Source organism: Schistocerca cancellata, chromosome 4 (genome assembly GCF_023864275.1).
Source record: "Schistocerca cancellata isolate TAMUIC-IGC-003103 chromosome 4, iqSchCanc2.1, whole genome shotgun sequence".
Lineage (NCBI taxonomy): Eukaryota > Metazoa > Arthropoda > Insecta > Orthoptera > Acrididae > Schistocerca > Schistocerca cancellata.
The window spans coordinates 796,346,509-796,368,126 of record NC_064629.1 but is presented as its reverse complement, the minus strand read 5'-3'; the positions used below and the strand labels follow the sequence as shown (position 1 = coordinate 796,368,126).

Below are 21,618 nucleotides of genomic sequence, written 5' to 3'. Positions count from 1 at the left end.
GTTTCTGGGTGTCAGGAGTGGGAATGAGTGCCTCTCGCTGCAGAGGAGTCCTGAGGGATCCCCATCTGCCTCAGACCTACGTGCTGGTCCGATTTTAAGCCTCCTTATACTGTTACTGAAACGTCTTGTAATTGGAATAGCCACTATTCTGGACGTCTCTGATCTCCTATTTTCTATTCATCACAGTAACGCACCTAGATATCTTTTAGCACTATTTAGCAACGTTGTTCTACATCTACGTGATTACTCTGCTATTCACAATGAAGTGCCTGGCAGAGGGTTCAATGAACCACCTTCAAGCTGTCTCTTACTGTTCCAGTCTCTAACGGCACGCGGGAAAAACGAGCACTTAAATTTTTCTGTGCGAGCCCTAATTTCTCTTATTTTATCTTGATGATAATTTCTCCCTATGTAGGTGGGTGGCAACAATGTTTTCGCAATCGGAGGAGAAAACTGGTGATTGCAATTACATGAGAAGATCCCGTCGCAACGAAAAACGCCTTTGTTTTAATGATTGCCCCTCCAATTCACGTAAGACGTCTGTGGCACTATCTCCCCTATTTCGCGATAATGCAAAACGAGCTGCCCTTCTTTGAACTTTTACGATGTCAACCGTCAGTCCCACCTGATGCGGATTCCACACCGCACAGCAATACTCCAGAATAGGGCGGACAAGTTCAAAAATGGTTCCAATGGCTCTGAGCACTATGTGACTTAACATCTGAGGTCATCAGTCCCCTAGAACTTAGAACTACTTAAACCTAACTAACCTAAGGACAACACACACATCCATGCCCGAGGTAGGATTCGAACCTGCGACCGTAGCGGTCGGCGAACAAGTGTGGTGCAAGCAGTCTCTTTAGTAGACCAGTTGCACCTTCTAAGTGTTCTGCCACTGTATCGCAGTCTTTGGTTTGCTCTAAACACAATATTACACTACTGGCCATTAAAATTACTACACCACGAAGATGACGTGCTACAGACGCGAAATTTAACCGACAGGAAGAAGATGCTGAGATATGCAAATGATTAGCTTTTCAGAGCAACCACACGAGGTTGGCGCCGGTGGCGACAGCTACGACGTGCTGACATGAGGAAAGTTTCCAACCAATTTCTCATACACAAACAGCAGTTGATCAGCGTTACCTGGTGAAACGTTGTTGTGATGCCTCGTGTAAGGAGGAGAAATGCGTACCATCACGTTTCCGACTTTGATGAAGGTCGGATTGTAGCCTATCGGGATTATGGTTTATCGTATCGCGACATTGCTGCTCGCGTTGGTCGAGACCAATGACTGTTAGCAGAATATGGAATCGGTGGGTTCAGGAGGGTAATATGGAACGCCGTGCTGGATCCCAACGGCCTCGTATCACTAGCAGTCGAGATGACAGGCATCTTATCCACATGGCTGTAACGGATCGTGCAGCCACGTATCGATCCCTGAGTCAACAGATGGGGACGTTTGCAAGACAACCACCATCTGCACGAACAGTTCGACGACGTTTGCAGCGGCATGGACTGTCAGCTCTGAGACCATGGCTGCGGTTACCCTTGACGCTGCATCACAGACAGTAGCGCCTGCGATGGTGTACTCAACGACGAATGGCAAAACGTCATTTTTTCGGATGAATCCAGGTTCTGTTTACAGCATCATGATGGTCGCATCCGTGTTTGGCGAAATCGCGGTGAACGCCCATTCGATGCGTGTATTCGTCATCGCCATACTGGCGTATCACCCGGTGTGATCGTATGGTGTGCCATTGGTTACACGTCTCGGTGTCATCTTGTTTGCACTGACGGCACTTAACAGTGGACGTTACACTTCAGAAGTGTTACGACCCGTGGCTCTACCCTTCATTCGATTCCTGCGAAATCCTACATTTCAGCAGGACAATGCACGACTGCATGTTGCAGGTCCTGTACGGGCCTTTGTGGATACAGAAAATGTTCGACAGCTGCCCTGGCCAGCAAATTCTCCAGATCTCTCACCAATTGAAAACGTCTGGTAAATGGTGGCCGAGCAACTGGCTCGTCACAATTCGCCAGTCACTGCTCTTGATGAACTGTGGTATCGTGTACCTGTACACGCCATCCAAGCTCTGTTTGACTCAATGCCCAGGCGTATCAAGGCCGTTATTACGGCCAGAGGTGGTTGTTCTGGGTACTGATTTCTCAGGACCTATGCACCCAAATTGCGTGAAAATGTAATCACATGTCAGTTGTAGTATAATATATTTGTCCAATGAATACCCGTTTATCATCTGCGTTTCTTCTTGGTGTAGCAATTTTAATGGCCAGTAGTGTATCTATGTGATCGTTCCAATAAACCTAAGAAGATTGTTTAGCTGCAATAGCATGAACATTCTTCCATTACAACCTACACACCATACGGCGCACAGTCATACTCTTATAGACGTAATCGCAACGAAACAGACTGACAAAGTAAGAGATATTGGTCAAACATCGGCCCCTGGCCCCTCAGCACATGATGTAATATTCCTGGCCTACTCTGTGCAGCCCCCCAAGGATCAAATCGCGTTACATAACGTGTAGAAACATGAAACGTATTGACCTTGACTCTCTAGGAGCCGATTTCTCAGAAATCTCATGGGATCAAATAATCAGAGAACCTACAATCGACTGCAAAATTAATGAACTTGGTGATAAACTCACTGCCCTCTATGACAAACATGCACCTGTACGCACAATCCGTGTAAGAAAATCTTCTGCTCCATGGCTGACAACTGAATTACGTCAAATGATGACTAATTGGGATGCTGCCCATAGGCGTTTCATGCCAGATCCGAAACTCGAGCGTTTCGAAGAATAGAAAGCTACGGAACACAGTGAAACAATGCATTCGCAATGCTAAGATCAGGCACGCTCGCACCCTTGTATACAGCGATCTGACGCCCACGACTCTATGGAAGAATCTCCGTAGCTTGGGGGTCGGAAAGGCAAAATCGGAAACTAATTTTCATGTGTCAGCTAACGAATTAAATGAATTCTTCTCTGCACCTCTGAATACCCAATCGGCTGATAATTACCGTCTACAAGAATCCCAAAACAGGATAACTAACAACGATACCTTCCATCTAAAACATGTAACAATAAATACAGCAAGAAGAGCAATAATGAGAATCTCTTCTGATGCAATAGGCAATGACAGTATCGGTATAACCATGATTAAGAATGTTGCCGATATTTTAGTACCTGTCTTAACGGACATATTTAATTTTTCCCTCGTGAACGGAATATACCCCACTGCATGGAAAAGAAGCATAATTCGACCCATCTCTAAGATCGAAAACCCGCAACTGCCTAGTGATTACCGACCAATTAGCATACTGCCTGTTGTTTCCAAAGCACTTGAATATATTGTTCATGATCAAATCACTGAAAACCTGCATGAATTCAGCCTATATGACGAATTTCAATCCGGTTTCCGTAAACATCACAGCACAAACACTGATCTAATTAAAGTAACTGTGACCTGAAATATGCCATCGACAACCGAAAGGCAACAATATTGACGCTACTGGACTTCAGCAAAGCTTTTGACATATTGCTCAGAAAAATGCAACAGCTCAATTTCTCAGCTAGTGCAATGAGATGGTTTGCAAGCTACTTAAAAGACAGACAGCAATGTGTTGTTTGCGTAAATGAAAAATCTTCCTGGAAACATGTTTCCTCGGGAGTGCCACAAGGATCAGTCTTAGGACCACTTTTGTTTTCTTTGTATGTCAATGATATTTCGTCGGTTCTGTCCTCCTGTAAATATCATTTCTATGCCGACGACCCCCAGCTCTACATAAGCGTCAGACCTGAAGATGTAAACACTGCAATCGCTCAGATGAGTGATGATCTGTCTTCAGTAGTGACATGGGCGAAAAACCTGGGGCTTAAACTAAATGCAAAAAAGACGCAAGTAATCTTAATAGCCCATCAGAAATTAATAAGTTCAGATTTCCGCGAACGGCTACCTCCTATTCTGTTCGACGGTACTCCAATACTGTATCAGAAAACAGTTAAGAACTTGGGTGTAACTTTGGGTGAGCATCTCAGCTGGGCGGAGAATACAGTCGCAGTGTGCCGGAAGACGTCTGCTTGTCTCTATGCTCTCAAAAAGTTTCGGAACATATTTCCACAGGACTTGAAACGCCAGCTCGTGCAAGCACTCGTACTACCGAACCTCCACTATTTTGATGTAATTCAACAAGGCATGAGTAGTGGAAACAAAAGACGGCTAGAACTAACCATGAATGCCTGTGTGCGTTACACCTGCAACATTCGCCGGTATGCTCATGTTAGTGCTTCATACTCCGAGCTAGGGTGGCTGCGGCCGGACAAATTGCGTGACTACCACTCTCTATGTCTACTTCACCGACTCCTCGTCGCACAAGCCCCCCAGTACCTTGCTTCAGAGATTAAAAACCTGTCATGCCATCATAATCTAAACACGAGGTCACTCTTATTTGGTATCCTAACAGTGCCCACTCACTAAACAAAAACTTTTGCAAACTCCTCCTCAGTTGCCGCTGTCCGCCTCTGGAACAAACTGCCCATTACCTTGCGCAAAATTCAATCCCCTGCTGCTTTTAAGAAGAAGTTGAAGCGTGTCCTACTATCATCCTCATAACGTTCTCCACAAAATTAATGTACAAGGCCAATCCTCTCATCTGTCAAATAGAAAAGCTAGCGTCTGCTATCTTGCTCCTGAGATGCCTTCCTCTTCATCTATCTCTATTAGCCACGCAATCTTCTTTTCCTTTATATTTCCTTAATTATGTTTCATCATGTCTCTATTCTTCTCCTCCCTTCACCATGAGTCTCCCTCATACTCCCTGCTGCTAGCACTCCTGTCTAAAATCTGTCGTGGTTAGCACACTGGACTCGCATTCGGGAGGACGACGGTTCAATCCCGTCTCCGGCCATCCTGATTTAGGTTTTCCGTGATTTCCCTAAATCGCTTGAGGCAAATGCCGGGATGGTTCCTTTGAAAGGGCACGGCCAATTTCCTTCCCTATCCTTCCCTCACCCGAGCTTGCGCTCCGTCTCTAATGACCTCGTTGTCGACGGGACGTTAAACACTAATATCCTCCTCCTCCTCCTCTAAAATCTGTCTCTTCAATAATGACTAATTATAACAGTACTTATGATCTACGAATATAAACTCTATATATATGTATTTTTCCAGGTGTGCTTTGTAATTGTTTATTTCCCTTTTTGTACTAGATGTAATTTAACATGCCTACTAAAACATATGAATGTAAAGTGAGTAGAATGCCTGGTTAGATGTAAGAGAGGGCCTGATGGCCCTAATATTGCCAGGTTAAATAAATAAATAAATAACACTTCATTGGGGAACGCCAGATATTACTTCTGTTTTACTCGAAGATTTTCCGTCTATTACTACGAACTTTGACGTTTCTGACAGGAAATCACGAATCCACTCGCACAACTGAGGTGATACTCCGTAGACACGCAGTTTAGTTAGAAGACGCTTGTGATGGGCCTGCCTCGCCAACTACAAGGAGTTGTTTGGCAAGTAGAGTACTGATGCTCTAGTAGTTTGGCCCCTTTGGCTCCACACTTACAGAAAGAAAACCAACCAGTCATTGTGCTCTCTCTGTCCGTTTCATTGCCACAGTGTGTGCTGAACATTACATGAGTAACGTATGTCAGTTTATTCGTGTTATGTTATTGTTCTCTTGGATTACACAATTTGTATTGCGCACTCTTGCATATCCTGCATTGTTATAAAGGTAAAGGTAGAGTCTGTGGCAGACGCCCGTTACCGGGCTATTGGCTTGACAGCAGGTAGAGTACAGCCTTCCTTCGCCCCAGTGCTAGGAGGGGGAGGCTTGCGGGCCCATCGCCCCGGTCGCCTTTCTCCCGCAGGAAAAATCCATGGTACTCATTTGATAGTAGGCTGAGTAGACTGGGATCGTCCTGGAGAGACTGGAATGAGAAAAAGATCTCCCCTCCCCTAACCACAATCCGGCCGCTGTGGCCGAGCGGTTATAGGCGCTTCACTCCAGATCCGCGCTGCTGCTGCGGTCGCAGGTTCGAATCCTGCCTCGGGCATGAATGAGTGTGTTGTCCTTAGGTTAGTTAGGTTTAAGTAGTTCTAAGACTAGGGGACTGATGACCTCAGGTGTCAAGTCCCATAGTGCTTAGAGCCATTTGAACCATTCTGAACCCTAACCAGGATTGAGCCCAGGAGCTCCTCCATTGTCAGATTCTGGTGCTCTGTCCACTGGACTACCACAGCCACGCCTGGATTATTATACCATCTAAAAATACACACATCAAAAAAGTTTTGCATTACCTCGGTTCCAAGAGTCCCGGAACCTATACAGAATTTTGGAATAGAGATCAAGAAACATTATTTCCGCCATTTTTGTTGCCCATGAAAACAACACTTTGCATGTTGTACCACCATAAAGTGAGACCTTCATAGGTAGTGGTCCAGATTGCTGTACACACTGGTACCTCTAATATCCAGTAGCATGTCCTCTTGCATTGACGCATGCCTGTATTCGTCGTGGCATACTATCCACAAGTTCATCAAGTCACTGATGGTCCAGATTGCCCACTCCTCAACGGCGATTCGGCGTAAATCCCTCAGAGTGGTTGGTGGGTCACGTCGTCCATAAACAGCCCTTTTCAATCTATCCCAGGCATGTTCGATAGCATTCATTTCTGGAGAACATGCTGGCCACTTTAGTCGAGCGGTGTCGTTATCCTGAAGGACGTCGTTCACAAGATGTGCACCTTGGGAAGCGAATTGTCATCCATGAAGACGAATGCCACGCCAATATGCTGCCGTTTTATGGCTGCACTATCGGTCGGTGGATGGCATTCACGTATCTTACAGCCGTTACGGCTGCGTACGTCGGCCCCACGAAATGCCACCCCAACACATCAGGGAACCTCCACCTTGCTGCACTCGCTGGACAGTGTGTCTAAGGAGTTCAGCCTGACCGAGCTGCCTCCTAACACGTCTCCGACTATTGGCTGGTTGAAGGGATATGCGACACTCATCGGGGAAGAGAACATGATGCCAATCCTGAGCGGTCCATTCGGCATGTTATTGCGCCCATCTGTACCGCGCTGCTTGGTGTCGTGGTTGCAAAGATGGACCTCGCCATGGACATGGGGAGTGAAGTTGCGCATCATGCAGCCTATTGCACACATTTTGAGTCGCAACACGACGTCCCGTGGATGCGCGAAAAGCATTATTAAACATTATGGCGTTGCTGTCAGAGTTTCTCCGAGCCATAATCCGTAGGTAGCTGTCATTCACTGCAGTAGTAGCCCTAGGGGGCCCGAGCGAGGCCTGTGATCGACAGTTCCTGCCTCGCTGTATCCCCTCCATGTCTGAACAACATCGCTTTGGTTCACTCCGAAATGCCTGGACACTTCCTTTACTGAGAGCCCTTCCTGGAACAAAGTAACAATGCGAAAGCGATCGAACCGCGATATTGACCGTCTAGGCATGGTTGAACTACAGACAACACGAGCCGTGTAACTCCTTCCTGGTGGAAAGACTGGAAGCGATCAGCTGTCGGACCCCCTCCGTCTAATAGGCGCTGCTCATGCATGGTTCCCGCGTCCGGCCATCCCGATTTAGGTTTTCCGTGATTTCCCTAAATCGCTCCAGGCAAATGCCGGGATGGTTCCTTTTAAAGGGCACGGCCGACTTCCTTCCCCATCCTTCCCTAATCCGATGAGACCGATGACCTCGCTGTCTGGTCTCCTTCCCCAAACAAGGCGCTCTGCATCGCGGTGTAGCTTGCTCGCCAGGTTTCGAGAGGGTGCGTTTCTGGATGAGGTATCGAATATATTGCTTCCCCCTACTTATACCTCCCGAGGAGATCACGAATGTAAAATTAGAGAGATTAGAGCGCGCACGGAGGCTTTCAGACAGTCGTTCTTCCCGCGAACCATACGCGACTGGAACAGGAAAGGGAGGTAATGACAGTGGCACGTAAAGTGCCCTCCGCCACACACCGTTGGGTGGCTTGCGGAGTATAAATGTAGATGTAGATGTAGAACCCTATGCATGGTTGTTTACATCTTTCAGTGACATCACTGAACAGCCAAAGGGACTGTATCTGTGATACAATATCTACAGTCAACGTCTATCTTCAGGAGTTCTGGGAATCGGGGTGATGCAAAACTTTTTTTGATGTGTGTAATTCCGTGAATTTGGAAGAAATTGTGGCAAAGCGTTGCGAAAAGCATGTAGATTCGAGAAACTTGAATTAGATGTCACGTCATCTCTACCACGAATTTATATGTATTTTCACTTCTCTTTCTTTTCAGAAAGTTTTGAAGATGCGCTTGGCAGCAGTCTTCCTCCAGCACCTGCAGAAACCATCACATAATCTCTCAAAGGCAAGTCGCTTAGCGTCTGTCCCAAGGCTTCATTTCCATAGTGGATCTGCATTACGCCAGCAGAGTGGCACGCATGTCAAAAAAGGTGAGTAGATTTGTTGCGTTATTACCCAAAAATCATATTCACAATTATAGTAAACATACTAGCTAAAACCAAAGACAGAGAAATGAATGTTTACTATACATACATCCAGCCATGTAGTTAGATACAGATCTATTTTGAGAAGAATTTGCGTGTTTTGTATAATTCTCTTTTGTATATACATCTGACTAAATTAGTTAGCTGATAATATCAGAGTTAACATTACAGTATTTATTCATGTCTCAGCAAAGTTACAACGATACTGCTGCCTGTCTGTTACGTCATCTGTGCTTTTCCATTTGTTTGCAGTAGTTCAATATTAATCCTAAGGCAATGAGATGTTGAGCTCTAGGAGATGGAAAGAGATCAATATTATCCATCATAAATTTTAGACATACAATTTTCCAAAAGTGAAGAAGTTTTATGTGTAAGCTGCATTCCCTATCCATACATGGCAAATATATAATTTCAACTTCGTACTTCATTACCAAGCACACATCGCCAAAAATAATCATTCATGTTGCTGAACAGATGCAGACAAATTTTATATATAATTGGGTAAGACAGAGTAACGGTAAGAACTGGCTACATTTCAAGTTGCTGTAGTGAATTAACGGCCGACACAACACACACACACACACACACACACACACACACACACCACACACACACACACACACACACACACACACACACACACACTCGCTGAAAAAAAAACCACCACATTCTGACAGCATTGTTTCTTACCAAACTCTTGTAATATGAAGGACGACATTAAACTATTTGGTATTGAATCCTCCTCGATGTGTAAAGTATGTATTGTGAGAAAACCTAATGGGTTGTCATACCTATTATAGATGACGTGTTGGTGTTTGTTGTTGTTAATGGTGGTAGTAGTGCGGTACAGTTGCGATGCAATAGCAGCAAACTCGCAGTCGCTGGAAAAAAAAAAAAAAACAAAAAAAAAAAGAAAGGTGTGAACACGAACTTAGCCGACAAAATTTCGAAGGTAGCTCAGGGACATTTTCTAAGTATTTTAGTGTTATCCACTTATGGTCGCTGGTGACTGGTTACGGAGAAATTAGATTTCGTTTGATTTATCATGCTGAAATAACTTCCTATGTGTATTGCAGTGAAAATACTTCCGCAGGTGAGCACATGTCCGTGGTATGCGCTGTCTAGTTTGGAAACAGTCTTTTTGCTTTAACTAACAGTAATGCCCAATTAACTCTTAACTTTCAAGCTTCGTTCAGTACTGCTCAGTTGTTTCTCGGGCTTATTGTTCTGGTAACGTTAGTTGTACGTTAACAGCGATTTACAGCAATACAGATAGGAATTAGTTGATGTGCACCTCGTGTACGGGTTCAGCGAATGCAATGGAAGGGCGGCACAGTGCTGTTCCTGCAGCTACAGCAACCACATCAAAGTACTTTTGCATTTGAGCACTGGCCGCTGGCGATCATGTGCTGATGTGCTACAGCACATTGTAAATATATAACTAAAATTACACCATTTCTCTTAGAGTGCACCCCCCCCCCCCCCCCCCCCGTCGGAAGTTCGAGTCCTCCCTTGGGCATGGGCGTGTGTTGTCCTTAGAGTAAGTTACCGTAAGTTAGTTTAAGCAGTGCGTAAGCTTAGGAACCGATGACGTCAGCAGTTTGGTCCCATAAGATCATACCACAAATTTCCAATTTCTTAGAGTGCAGCCCGCATCTCGTGGTCGTGCGGTAGCGTTCTCGCTTCCCACGCCCGGGTTCCCGGGTTCGATTCCCGGCGGGGTCAGGGATTTTCTCTGCCTCGTGATGGCTGGGTGTTGTGTGCTGTCCTTAGGTTAGTTAGGTTTAAGTAGTTCTAAGTTCTAGGGGACTTATGACCACAGCAGTTGAGTCCCATAGTGCTCAGAGCCATTTGAACCATCTTAGAGTGCAAACCAGAACTGGCACTAAAATTACGCAATTTTTCTTGGAATGCGTGCTTATGTGCAAACAAAACGGATGAAACTATGTTTTGCCGTGTTCTCTCAGAGATATCTAGAAACCACAGTGTCGAGTGCTGTAATGATTTCAGTCATGCTACAGTCCGCTCAGCGAAGGGACGCAGCTGTTTGTGTTAGACCGCGCATGTTCTGGTGTGACTTCGTCCCTGCTAGCACTAACAGTGTTACACTCCTCGTTGCACCACCTCAGTAGAGCACTATTGTGGAGTGCTGTTGGTTCGTCGACGAAGTGTGTTGCAGTGTATTTTGTCTTTGAAAGTACGCGTAAAGTATTGTGCAAGCAACATGGCGAATTCCGTAGATGATATGCTTTTCCAGTAGATCTTTGGAGGAGAAAGTGAGAGTTAAATAGTAAGGTGGACCAACTCCAAATTTAAATCAATATCAAAAGGCTATAGATGGTGGTGAAAAAGAGTGTGTATGAGGAAATTTAGTGTGAAAGTGTCTGGTTCAAAATGGCTCTGAGCACTATTGGACTCAACTGCTGTGGTCATAAGTCCCCTAGAACTTAGAACTACTTAAACCTAACTAACCTAAGGACATCACACACATCCATGCCCGAGGTAGGATTCGAACCTGCGACCGTAGCGGTCGCGCGGTTCCAGACTGTAGCCCGTAGAACCGCTCGGCCACCCTGGCCGACTCATAAAGACATAAACAACATACTTGATCGTAGAACATTAGCTACAGGTAATAAAATGACAATATTAACTCGTACCTATATGATGACATAGTGAAACACCATCAGCAGGTAGAAAAAAGCAGATATGTGCTCTCTAGAATTATTGATTGTATAAAATTCTGTGGTATTTTCGAACTGGCTTTGAGAGGCACGACGAGACAGAAACACTGAAAAATCCAGGTGTCTTTTTGGATTTGATAGACTTAATTTCTGATATAGACAGCGCAGTGAAAGAACACGTAGATGGTGATAGGTTTTTAAGGGGATTTCAAAATCCATCCAAAATCAGCTACTGGACTGTATGTTGGAAACCTGCCGTGAAGTTATCTGGAAAGAAATAAAGCGGATTGAGTATGCTGTTACAATGACAAATGAAACAATAGATGTTTCCGAAAAGACACAGTTACAACATTAGTGTTGCACTGTGAAAAGAACAGTGCGCTAGATGAAAGGTTCTGGGGATTTTTCAAGGACATAATGCTGATGCTCTGAGATGTATTTTGAATGCTATATATCGTTTGTTCAAAGATATGCCACACAAAATTATAGCATAAACAAACAATGGTGCAGCTGTAATAACGTGCAGACAAAAATAGAAATAGTGTATCCTTATGCTAACTGTGTGCATTGTAATGTGCGCAGTTAAATTCAACGGTGGAACACACTGCTTCACAAAAGCTGCCTACAACGGTGTTCTTTTAAAATTTGTCAGGTTTTTCAACCTTCTTTTCAAGATCGTCGGAATGACTTTCCACATTAGAGGCATTTGCGATACGAAGGGTTCCTAGTGGGCTAACTATTAGATGGAATTTTAAATCACGTACCACAAATGTGATTACGAGAATAAATCCTTGCTAATGGAATGTTCATCGTTGCTAGAAAAACCGCTATCCGACCAAACGGGCTGTCAAGCAGTTCGCTGCATTCTACAAGATGCATTTTTCTAATGGCTGGTATTCTTCCAAAAAGTAATGCCTCACGTGTAGATCATGTACAGTCAGTTGCGGGCTTCGGTATCTCGTCTCATGCAGGTTATTAATAATGTTACACAGCTACTGCATGGGGTTGTCTAGGAGGGAGAGGACAAGGCCTAAGTAAGAGTTGAACATCAAACGTGACCAAAATATTTATTGAACTATATATGCTTAAAAGATCAATGAAACGTATTAAGAAAAATTTACTTGTAAGCTTTCAACAATTAATTAAAAACAAATTAAGAACAATCAGAAGTCTCAAAAGTTATTAAGTTTCACAAATGTGCACACCGCTGAACATGTGCTGCAGTGTTTGCTTTGGATTCAAGTATGACTTTAATACACTGTCACCCTGACCGACAGTGTACTGTCAAAAATATAGGAAACCTAAAATGTTGTTCATGGTTACCAAAATATCTGTGTTGAAAGACAAAAATGAGCTCTGCTCTTAACTATCACAGTTATGGAAGCAAATACTTTCAACAGCTCGCACCGCAAAGGGAAAAAAATTTGTTGCATTTCTATGAAAATTAATCACTGTCACTAAGTTTCAATTCCTATAAAGAGATACCATGTAATTATTAAGACAGAAAACTGTTTTTGGACTAGCTTATGTGACAGAAGGACGACGCAAAAATTTAATACAGTATCTATGCTTCAAAACGACAGCAACGAAAAGAAATAATTGCGTGTCACAAACAACTTAGCAATTCACCTTATCGTATGTTCCGACAGCCTGTTCACTGATTTACTATTGCCTGGTATCACAGAATGTTCCACTACACTATTGACCAAAGGTACGAAAACTTACTAAAACAATGACCTTAAAATTTACATTCAGTCCCCCCCCCCTCCCCCAAAAAAAAAAAAAAAAAAACCACACACACACACAATTTCAACAAATACATAATTTAGAAGAAAACCAAGACAGGTACAATGTTGCATCAAGTAATTTTTTTTTCCCACGCGAGTACTGTTGATCAAGAGGCAGCTCAACCCGCGACCTCCGAATCCAACTGGCTGCAGCCAGGTAGTTACTCATCGTAGATCAGACATAGATACCTCCCGGATAATCGAGAATTATACGCAAGGCGCTAGTAACTGCTAGTATCACCTGACATGAAAAAGGATCTTTAAGTTCAACAAATAATCAGATCGTAAATGATCTTTAACCCCTCAGTCATGGAACTGAACACAATATGACTACGCGTGTAGCTACACACCCGCATACCAGTAAAGTGGCAGAAACCAAGCCCTCCAGCATTAATAACAAAAGAAGCAATTGGGGCTTTGTTACTGAAAACACACCAAAATCTCAATGAAGAGAGATTATTTGACTGCCAACAGCAATTCATTCTCAAAACAACGCCTGATGGCGTAATCGTAGCAATGGGCCGCCACATGGGACGGAGAGTCAACAAGATATGAATGGATGCACACCGTTGGCAAACGAATATGGGTTACAGTAGCAGACAGTACCTTAAAATGCAAAAAAGTTTATATATATATATATATATATATATATATATATATATATATATATATATATATATATATATATATATAATGAAATAAAAATGGAGTTATGCATGATAATGGCATAATTTTGGCCTTTTACATCAACCCCTCTACCAAGTTTTACAAAAACTCTACTACTGCTGCGTGTATGAACACTCCGAATCGCAAGGTTTTAACCAAACGCGATATATGCATTCTTACAGTTACTGCAAAAGTTGACAAATGTAATATAATTACTCTCTAGTGTCTCCGCTCTCTTTCTGCAGCAAGCAGTTAACGATAATGGAGTATACTGGTTGCTTTAAGCACTGTTACACATTGTTGTAACAATGTTTACTGGTGGGAAGAGGGTTGCAACCAGACTTCATTGTCGTCGTAACACCTGCAGTTTACTTTTAGACAAACATTCCCTTGACGGTCACCTGTACGTCTACAAAGAAGTTTTGCAAGAGGCAGAATGGATTATGATTCTTGTGATCCTGAAAACAGCATACAGATCAAAGAATGTTCCGATGGGAGAAAATCCCGATTTAAGAAGAGCTTACATCGACCTGAAACGCAAAGCAAGAACTATCATTAAATGCAACTATGGCCTTCAGGCTTCGCCTTCAAAAGCTAAAGGAATGAAAAAATACGAAGTTTCTGATCTCTACTAAGAAGATATTTCTCATTTTCATCACCAAGTGATATTATTAAATAAAATGGATCAAGATAAGTTTCTGTTCAGATTTCTTAATGTTTCTTCACCTCAGCGCAGAGTAATGCACACCCAGAATGCAAAAAGGAAGAAAACAGTGACAGTTAAATAATCATTAGAAAAATGAATGATGAAATAGCGCCTGTTTGTGCTGCCACTTTCCTAGGAGTATCTGGCATGTCAAATGGTAGTATCCTACCTAGCAAGCAGGTTCCATCAAGGAAGCAAGTTGCCAAAGGAAAGGAGACCAGGTGACACAACAGGAAGGGTTCATAAGGAAGTAACCATTGTCATTAACAATGATACAAAAAATATAAATGCACAGAGAGCCACAATGTGTCAGTAAGTGATACAAGCTCTGGAGCTCCAGTACAAGCTGACATCCTGAGACGAAAGCAACCATGCCATCCAACAGTACTAACAAGTACACTTTTATCAAAACAAAGTATGATGCATAAAGGAAAGAAGAAAGATGTGTCTGCCTTGCTAAAGTATTTTGAAATTCCAGTTGATGTAAAGGAGTTTTACAGAGATGTCCTAGACGAATAATGTATAGCTGTAAGAGGGAAAACTTGACAACAAAAATGTGAATGTGACACGCAACACTTTAGTAATATTCATTTCTTTCTTGATGTAGTATTGATAATAATGATATAAGCTACACAATTATGTTATAATAGTTATCGCTGCTATTATTGTGTTATGCCACTGTATTTCTGTTATTATTGTTTATATTCTCTATAAAGTCAAAAACCATAAATTAAAAAAAGTGCTATATAAGATAAGCAAAAATATGCATTTTACAACAATGTAGGCATTTAATAAACACTACAGGACATAAAAATTATGTTGTGGGAAAAATACACGTACTTAAAGAAGGCAGCATAACTGATATCAGCAATAATTGTAAGCATTTACCGACTTCTGAAAAAAAAAGAAAACTGGAAAAATCACACCTTAATATACTGTTATCAAAATTAAATATTAATATATTTAATTACAGCGCTTTCTTAATGTCACTGAGATCTAGTAGTCATGTAAAAATTCAGAGGCTCCAACATATCTATCTAGATGAAAACACAAAAATTCATTTTGTGAGAAACTGTATCTGTTGCATTTATCGAGTTTTGAAGAAACGCTCCTGTGTTGGCACGAATCCTTGTCTCCCAGCATTAACATGTTAACTAGCAAGCATCAAAGCCACTCACAGCAATAAATGAGGTAACTTAAACCAAAGTCCACAAAGCTGTCATATATAAGAAGGTAAAAGCACATTATGTCTTAATTACAGGAAGTCACAATTTTACTCTGGTATGATAAAAATTGTTTGTACCAATTTTTATTGTATTTTATTTATTTACTTATTTATTTATAATGAAATTGGTACAGACAATTTTTATTATACCAGCGTAAAATTGTACAAACACGTACAGGCCTCTTGAACTCGCACTCAACGTACCAACGACCGGGGTTAAGCAAGCAGGAAAATTGAGTCGGTATATTCAGAGTACTAATAGTTGTGAAGGCGAGTAAGGCGCATAAGCAGACGGCGACAATAGAAAGGAACATTTTGCGAACCTCACACTAGATACCTCACCATGGTTCAAAGATATACTTATATGGATATGGTGTCCGTTCTTTCGGACATGCCCGAAAGAACAGACCCCATATCCATAGAAGTATATAGTTCTGGCAACACCGGCCATGACCTCCTCCTTCTGTGCAGATGCACACATATTCCCCGAACTCTTACGGGACTTGGTAAGAATTCTTCCACGAGTAATGAGTGTGTTGGGGTGGGACACTACGAATATAGTGTGCGGACATACAACGTGAGAAGTTGGGTCTCCCTGGAGGCGTGCGCGAGATAGTCCCGGCAGTCGCACTTTCCTCTGTGCCCTCGGTGGCTCAGATGGATATGCCGGCACGGTAGCTCAGCGTGTTCGGTCAGAGGGTTAGCTGCCCTCCGTAATAAAAAAAACTGAGTGAATGGATCAATAACGAACTTCAACGGGCGTTAGGGGACGTCCGCCACGAACAATTGCAACGAACTATAACGAACAAACTGAGATTAAAGAAGAAAAAAAACCCATGGGTAGAGCGTCTGCCATGTAAGCAGGAAATCCCGGGTTCGAGACCCGGTCAGGGCACACATTTTCACCTGTCCCCGTTGATACATATCAACGCCCGTTACCAGTTGAAGGTATTAATATAATTCTAATAGTTCTAAGACGCAAGGCGCAACCACAGACTTCCGCAGCAGGACTAGCTTCGGCCGGCTCGTGTCCTCCGTAGCCGCCACGATGAAAATTTATTTTCGGATACGCGACCCCAAGCGGAATATTTAAGTCCAGTCGTCCGATAGAGAACTCGCACGGCTCAGATCACAACACGCCGTGCGTGAAGAGCCCTTCCTGCTCCGCCGCCTGCCACCGTCCACTCACTCCTCACACTGCCACTTGTTTACGTCAGAACGGCACACCCTCCGCTAGAGGCAAAGATGGTATGCAGAAGACGTACCGCGACCTATCGACACGGTACGGCTCAAATAATACAAGAGCCTCCATCGACGACACTGATACCACACTCTCAGCAACAGCCACTTCTCAGAGCAAGCGCCAGAAGACAAATTTTTGTCGACGTTCTGATGAAAAAGTCTGCAGTAGGATTAACAGACAAACCCGTGTCGTTTCCAAGTCCTATATTATGTAGACGCAGCAATGCTGCCGGATTCCTCAAAGTTAGACGAATACTCAATACGTTTCCCAGAGACAGAACTTAATGTTGCTGTCCAGGCTTAAACCACGTTAGAGAAACCAAGGTTAAAGACAGAGCTCTCGGTATTGTATCAACGACCAGACTTTAGGAATACTGCTGAGGCGCCGGCTGCGGTGGTCTAGCGGTTCTGGCGCTGCAGTCCGGAACCGCGGGACTGCTACGGTCGCAGGTTCGAATCCTGCCTCGGGCATGGGTGTGTGTGGTGTCCTTAGGTTAGTTAGGTTTAAGTAGTTCTAAGTTCTAGGGGACTTATGACCTAAGATGTTGAGCCCCATAGTGCTCAGAGCCATTTGAACCATTTGAATACTGCTGAAGCAGTATCTCCAATTCTGCAAGATAACTTCTCTCAGGTAACAAAACTCCGGAAAACATTAGTGACAACACAGGTGACAACTGCTGAACCAGAAAGATGTTTTTCATCTGTGACGGGGACCAAGACTTTTCTTCGGAATACCGTGTCAGAGGAACGACTTCATGCTCTCGCAATGCTCTACATTGAGAAGAATATGGTAACCAACGTTGAGGCTTTCACCTTCAAAGTTACAGATAAATTCTGCAACAAAAGCAGCGACGAATGTACTTAATTTTTCGTTGCTGATTAAGTACATTAAACTATCAGAAGTCCGACCTTTCACTGCCAGTAATCTGGCCTCTAGTCGGTCAAGCAGAAATGATGTGTACAACAATTAATTATCGACCGCAACAATATTATACATAGCTGAAACTGTGCCTTTCTTTGCAGCTTAGTATCAGGGTTTCTAAGAGGAAACACGGTATGCTAGACTTCAAAGAGAAACTCGACATTGTAAATAGGTTGAACCGAGGTTCCTCGCAGAAAGACATTCCTGCTGAGTACAACGTTGAACGAAAAAGTGCTTATGAAATCAAGAAAAAGATGTTGTTATTCGACAGTACTCAACCCAAATGGAGAGTAAGGTGCAAAAACGGAAGGTACTACGAATGAGTGCGAATGAAGAACTGGACGTAGTTGTTTGTAGATGGTTCATACAACAGCACAGTAAAGAAATTCCCGTCTATGGCCCGATAAGAAAATAAACAGCATTTAACAGACATCTGAGTGGTAGTAACTTGTTTGCAGAAAGCGAAAGTTGGTTATCAGCCTGAAAAAATCGACATAGCGTTCGGCAGCTACACTATGAGATTAAAAGTATCCGGACACCCCCAGAAACATACGTTTTTCATATTGGATGCATTGTGTTGCCACCTACAGCCAGGTACTCCATATCAGCGACCTCAGTATTCATTAGACATCGTGAGAGAGCAGAATGGGACGCTCCGCGGAACTCATGGACTTCGAACGAGGTCAGATGATTGGGTGTCACTTGTGTCATGCGTCTGCACGCAGGATTTCCACACTCCTAAACACCCCTAGGTCCATTGTTTCCGATGTGATAGTGAAATGGAAAAGTAAAGGGAGACGTATAGCACAAAAGCGTACAGGCCGACGTCGTCTGTTGACTGACAGAGACCGCCGACAGTTGAAGAGGGTCGTTATGTGTATTACGCAAACATCTACCCAGCCCATTACACAGGAATTCCGAACTACATCAGGATCCACTGCAAGTACTATGATAGTTAGGCGGGAGGTGAGAAAACTTGGATTTCATGGTCGAGCGGCTGCTCATAAGCCACACATCAAGCCGGTAAATGACAAACGACGCGTCGCTTGGTGTAAGGAGAGTAAACATTGGACGATAGAACAGTGGAAAAACGTTGTGTGGAGTGACGAATCACGGTACACAATGTGGCGATCCTATGGCAGGGTGTGGGTAAACCGAATGCCCGGTGAACATCTGCCAGCGTGTGTAGTGCCGACAGTAAAATTCGGAGGCGGTGGTGTTATGGTGTGATCGTGTTTTTCATGGAGGGGGCTTGCACCCCTTGTTGTTTTGCGTGGCACTATCACAGCACAGGCCTACATTGATGTTCTTAGCACCTTCTTGCTTCTCATATCGATATCTTTCCTCAGTGCAGCGCTCCGTGAAGAATGGACTGCCATTCCAGAAGAAAGCTTTCAGCACCTGACTGAACGTATGCCTGCGAGAGTCGAAGCTATCATCAAGGCTAAGGGTGGGCCAACACCATATTGAATTACAGCATTACTGATGGAGGGCGCCACGAACTTGTAAGTCATTTTCAGCCAGATGTCCGGATACTTTTGATCACATAGTGTACCAGTCACCGGAGAAAGTCGCTCAGCTAACGACAAAAGACGCAGACGATGGCTCTGAGCACTATGGGACTCAACTGCTGTGGTCATAAGTCCCCTAGAACTTAGAACTACTTAAACCTAACTAACCTAAGGACAGCACACAGCACACAACACCCAGCCATCACGAGGAAGAGAAAATCCCTGACCCCGCGGGGAATCGAACCCGGGAACCCGGGAACCCGGGAACCCGGGCGTGGGAAGCGAGAACGCTACCGCACGACCACGAGATGCGGGCAGACGCAGACGAGTTTGCAAACAAGATACGGAAGATAATAGAGGAAGAAGATGTAACTGCTCATGATTTGCACAATACTGGTGAAATGGGCCTGTTTTATAAGATGCTTTGCTCTAAAAAGTTAGCTCGCAAGAACGAGAAGGAAGCTCCTGAAAAAAAGAACCAGAAGCCGCGCGTATCATTAATGGTGTGCTATGACGCAAATAGGGCACATAAACTGCCGGTCATGGTGATTTAAAACCCCAACACCTTCGTTGGCCCGAACAGAGGAACAGATCTACGCCAATAGCGCAATGTTGTGTTCAAAAGAAAGCGTGGATGCAGAGAGAAATATTGTCTCGGCGATTCCCCGAAACATTTGTACCAGCTGCAACAAATAGCTTCCACTGAAGCTATTCTTATCACTAACAATGCTCCCAGTCATTCTTCTAATGTGACTCTAAAATCCGATAGTATACAAGCTCTCTTTCTTCCACCCAGTGTGACAGCCCTGATTCATTCCACGGACCAGGATATTTTGCACTCAGTTAACTGTCGTTTTTGGCATGCATTTCTTGTTTCTTAATGAAATAGTGTGATAACGAGTCTATTAAGGCCATGTTGAAAGTGTGGAAAGAAATCAACTTACATGATGTTGGTTTCCCAACAGCAGAAGCATGGGATAAAGTGAAGGAACTACCTTAATGAAGAGCTGGAGAAAAGTCAACACTTTTCCATCCTTTGAATTAAAGTCGGAGGCAACGCTGAGCACAGCAATGAGTCAGTCAATTCGGAATCATCAGTTGATGACTCTTTGCAAATTGACATTTTCCATAAGCTTCCAGGATGAGAAGAAATTGTGACGAACATGTTGATAAGCGGCTGAATGAGGAGAATTTAGAGCTATACCAAACTTTAAAAGATGAAGAAATAATCAAAAGCGTACAGGAAAGTAATGATCAAAATGGTGATGAAGAGGACGCAAGAGGAGCACAAAGATTTCTCACACTGCTGGTGATTAAGCTGCAGACATTTTCGTAGAGTACGTTATGCAAGAACCATGTACATGCAGCACCGATGTTAATGTTGTAAAGCGGTTGCGTGATAAAGCATGCCGCCGTCCCGGTATCATCATTGCGGCAACTAAAAATGCAGGTCATGTTTCATAGTGAGTTATACTACTTTATATGTACACACTCAAGGACTAAGTTTTCCATGAAAATGAATGTTTCTTTGGATTTAATAAAGTATAGACCCTATGTGTTTAATCTAAATTTCAGACGCTCAGAAATGCAGCACTTCCGCTAATCCGGCGCAGATATGTGCAAGGAATGGCCTGATTAACAAGAGTCTAGTGTGCCACTTTTTATGTTAATATATTTTTGTGAATTTGTTTTCTTTCTATTTTTGTAATATTATAGCACACTAATAAAATTTTGTACGAGCCGCCCCTGCATTTGAGGACTGTTACGTTGCTTTGTGTTTGTATTGTACAGCTTGGTTATGGCATATTCCAGGCCGTTACAATGTCGAGATAGTATTATCACAGATAAAAAAAGGTAATTGAGTAGGAAATCGAATAAGTCGTATATACATTATTACCCTGCAACGAGCCACCGGTGACCATGTATCCCTTATACCATAACACACAACGTCGGAAGCTCTTTGAGACTGTTCGCAGGTGATGATACAATGATCAGCCAGAACATTATGACCACCTACCTAGTAGCTGGTATGTCCACATTTGGCACGTATAACAGCGGCGGCACGTCGTGGTATGGAACCAACGAGGCTTTGGTAGGTCACTGGAGGGAGTTGGCACCACATCTGCACACACGCCACCTAATTCCCGTAAATTCCGCGGAGGGGGCCGATGAGCTCTGACGACACGTTCAATCACATCCCAGATGTGTTCGATCGGGTTCAGATCTGACGAATTTGGGTCCAGTACATCAATTGGAACTAGACACTGTGCCCTCGTACCAATTCACCACACTCCTGGCCTTGTGACATGGCGCGTTATCTTGCTGAAAGATTCCAC

At 43.5% G+C, this 21,618-nt stretch overlaps 1 protein-coding gene across 1 annotated transcript in view; it reads left to right on the top strand.

Annotated features, from left to right (window-relative positions):
* The window catches only part of LOC126183632 (trimethyllysine dioxygenase, mitochondrial), a 531,746-nt gene that overhangs the window by 122,787 nt on the left and 387,341 nt on the right, over positions 1-21,618 (top strand). Inside the window, exon 2 of the mRNA XM_049925754.1 lies at positions 8,332-8,488. Coding sequence (XP_049781711.1) covers positions 8,332-8,488 — 157 coding nt within the window. The remainder of the gene's footprint in view (positions 1-8,331; positions 8,489-21,618) is intronic.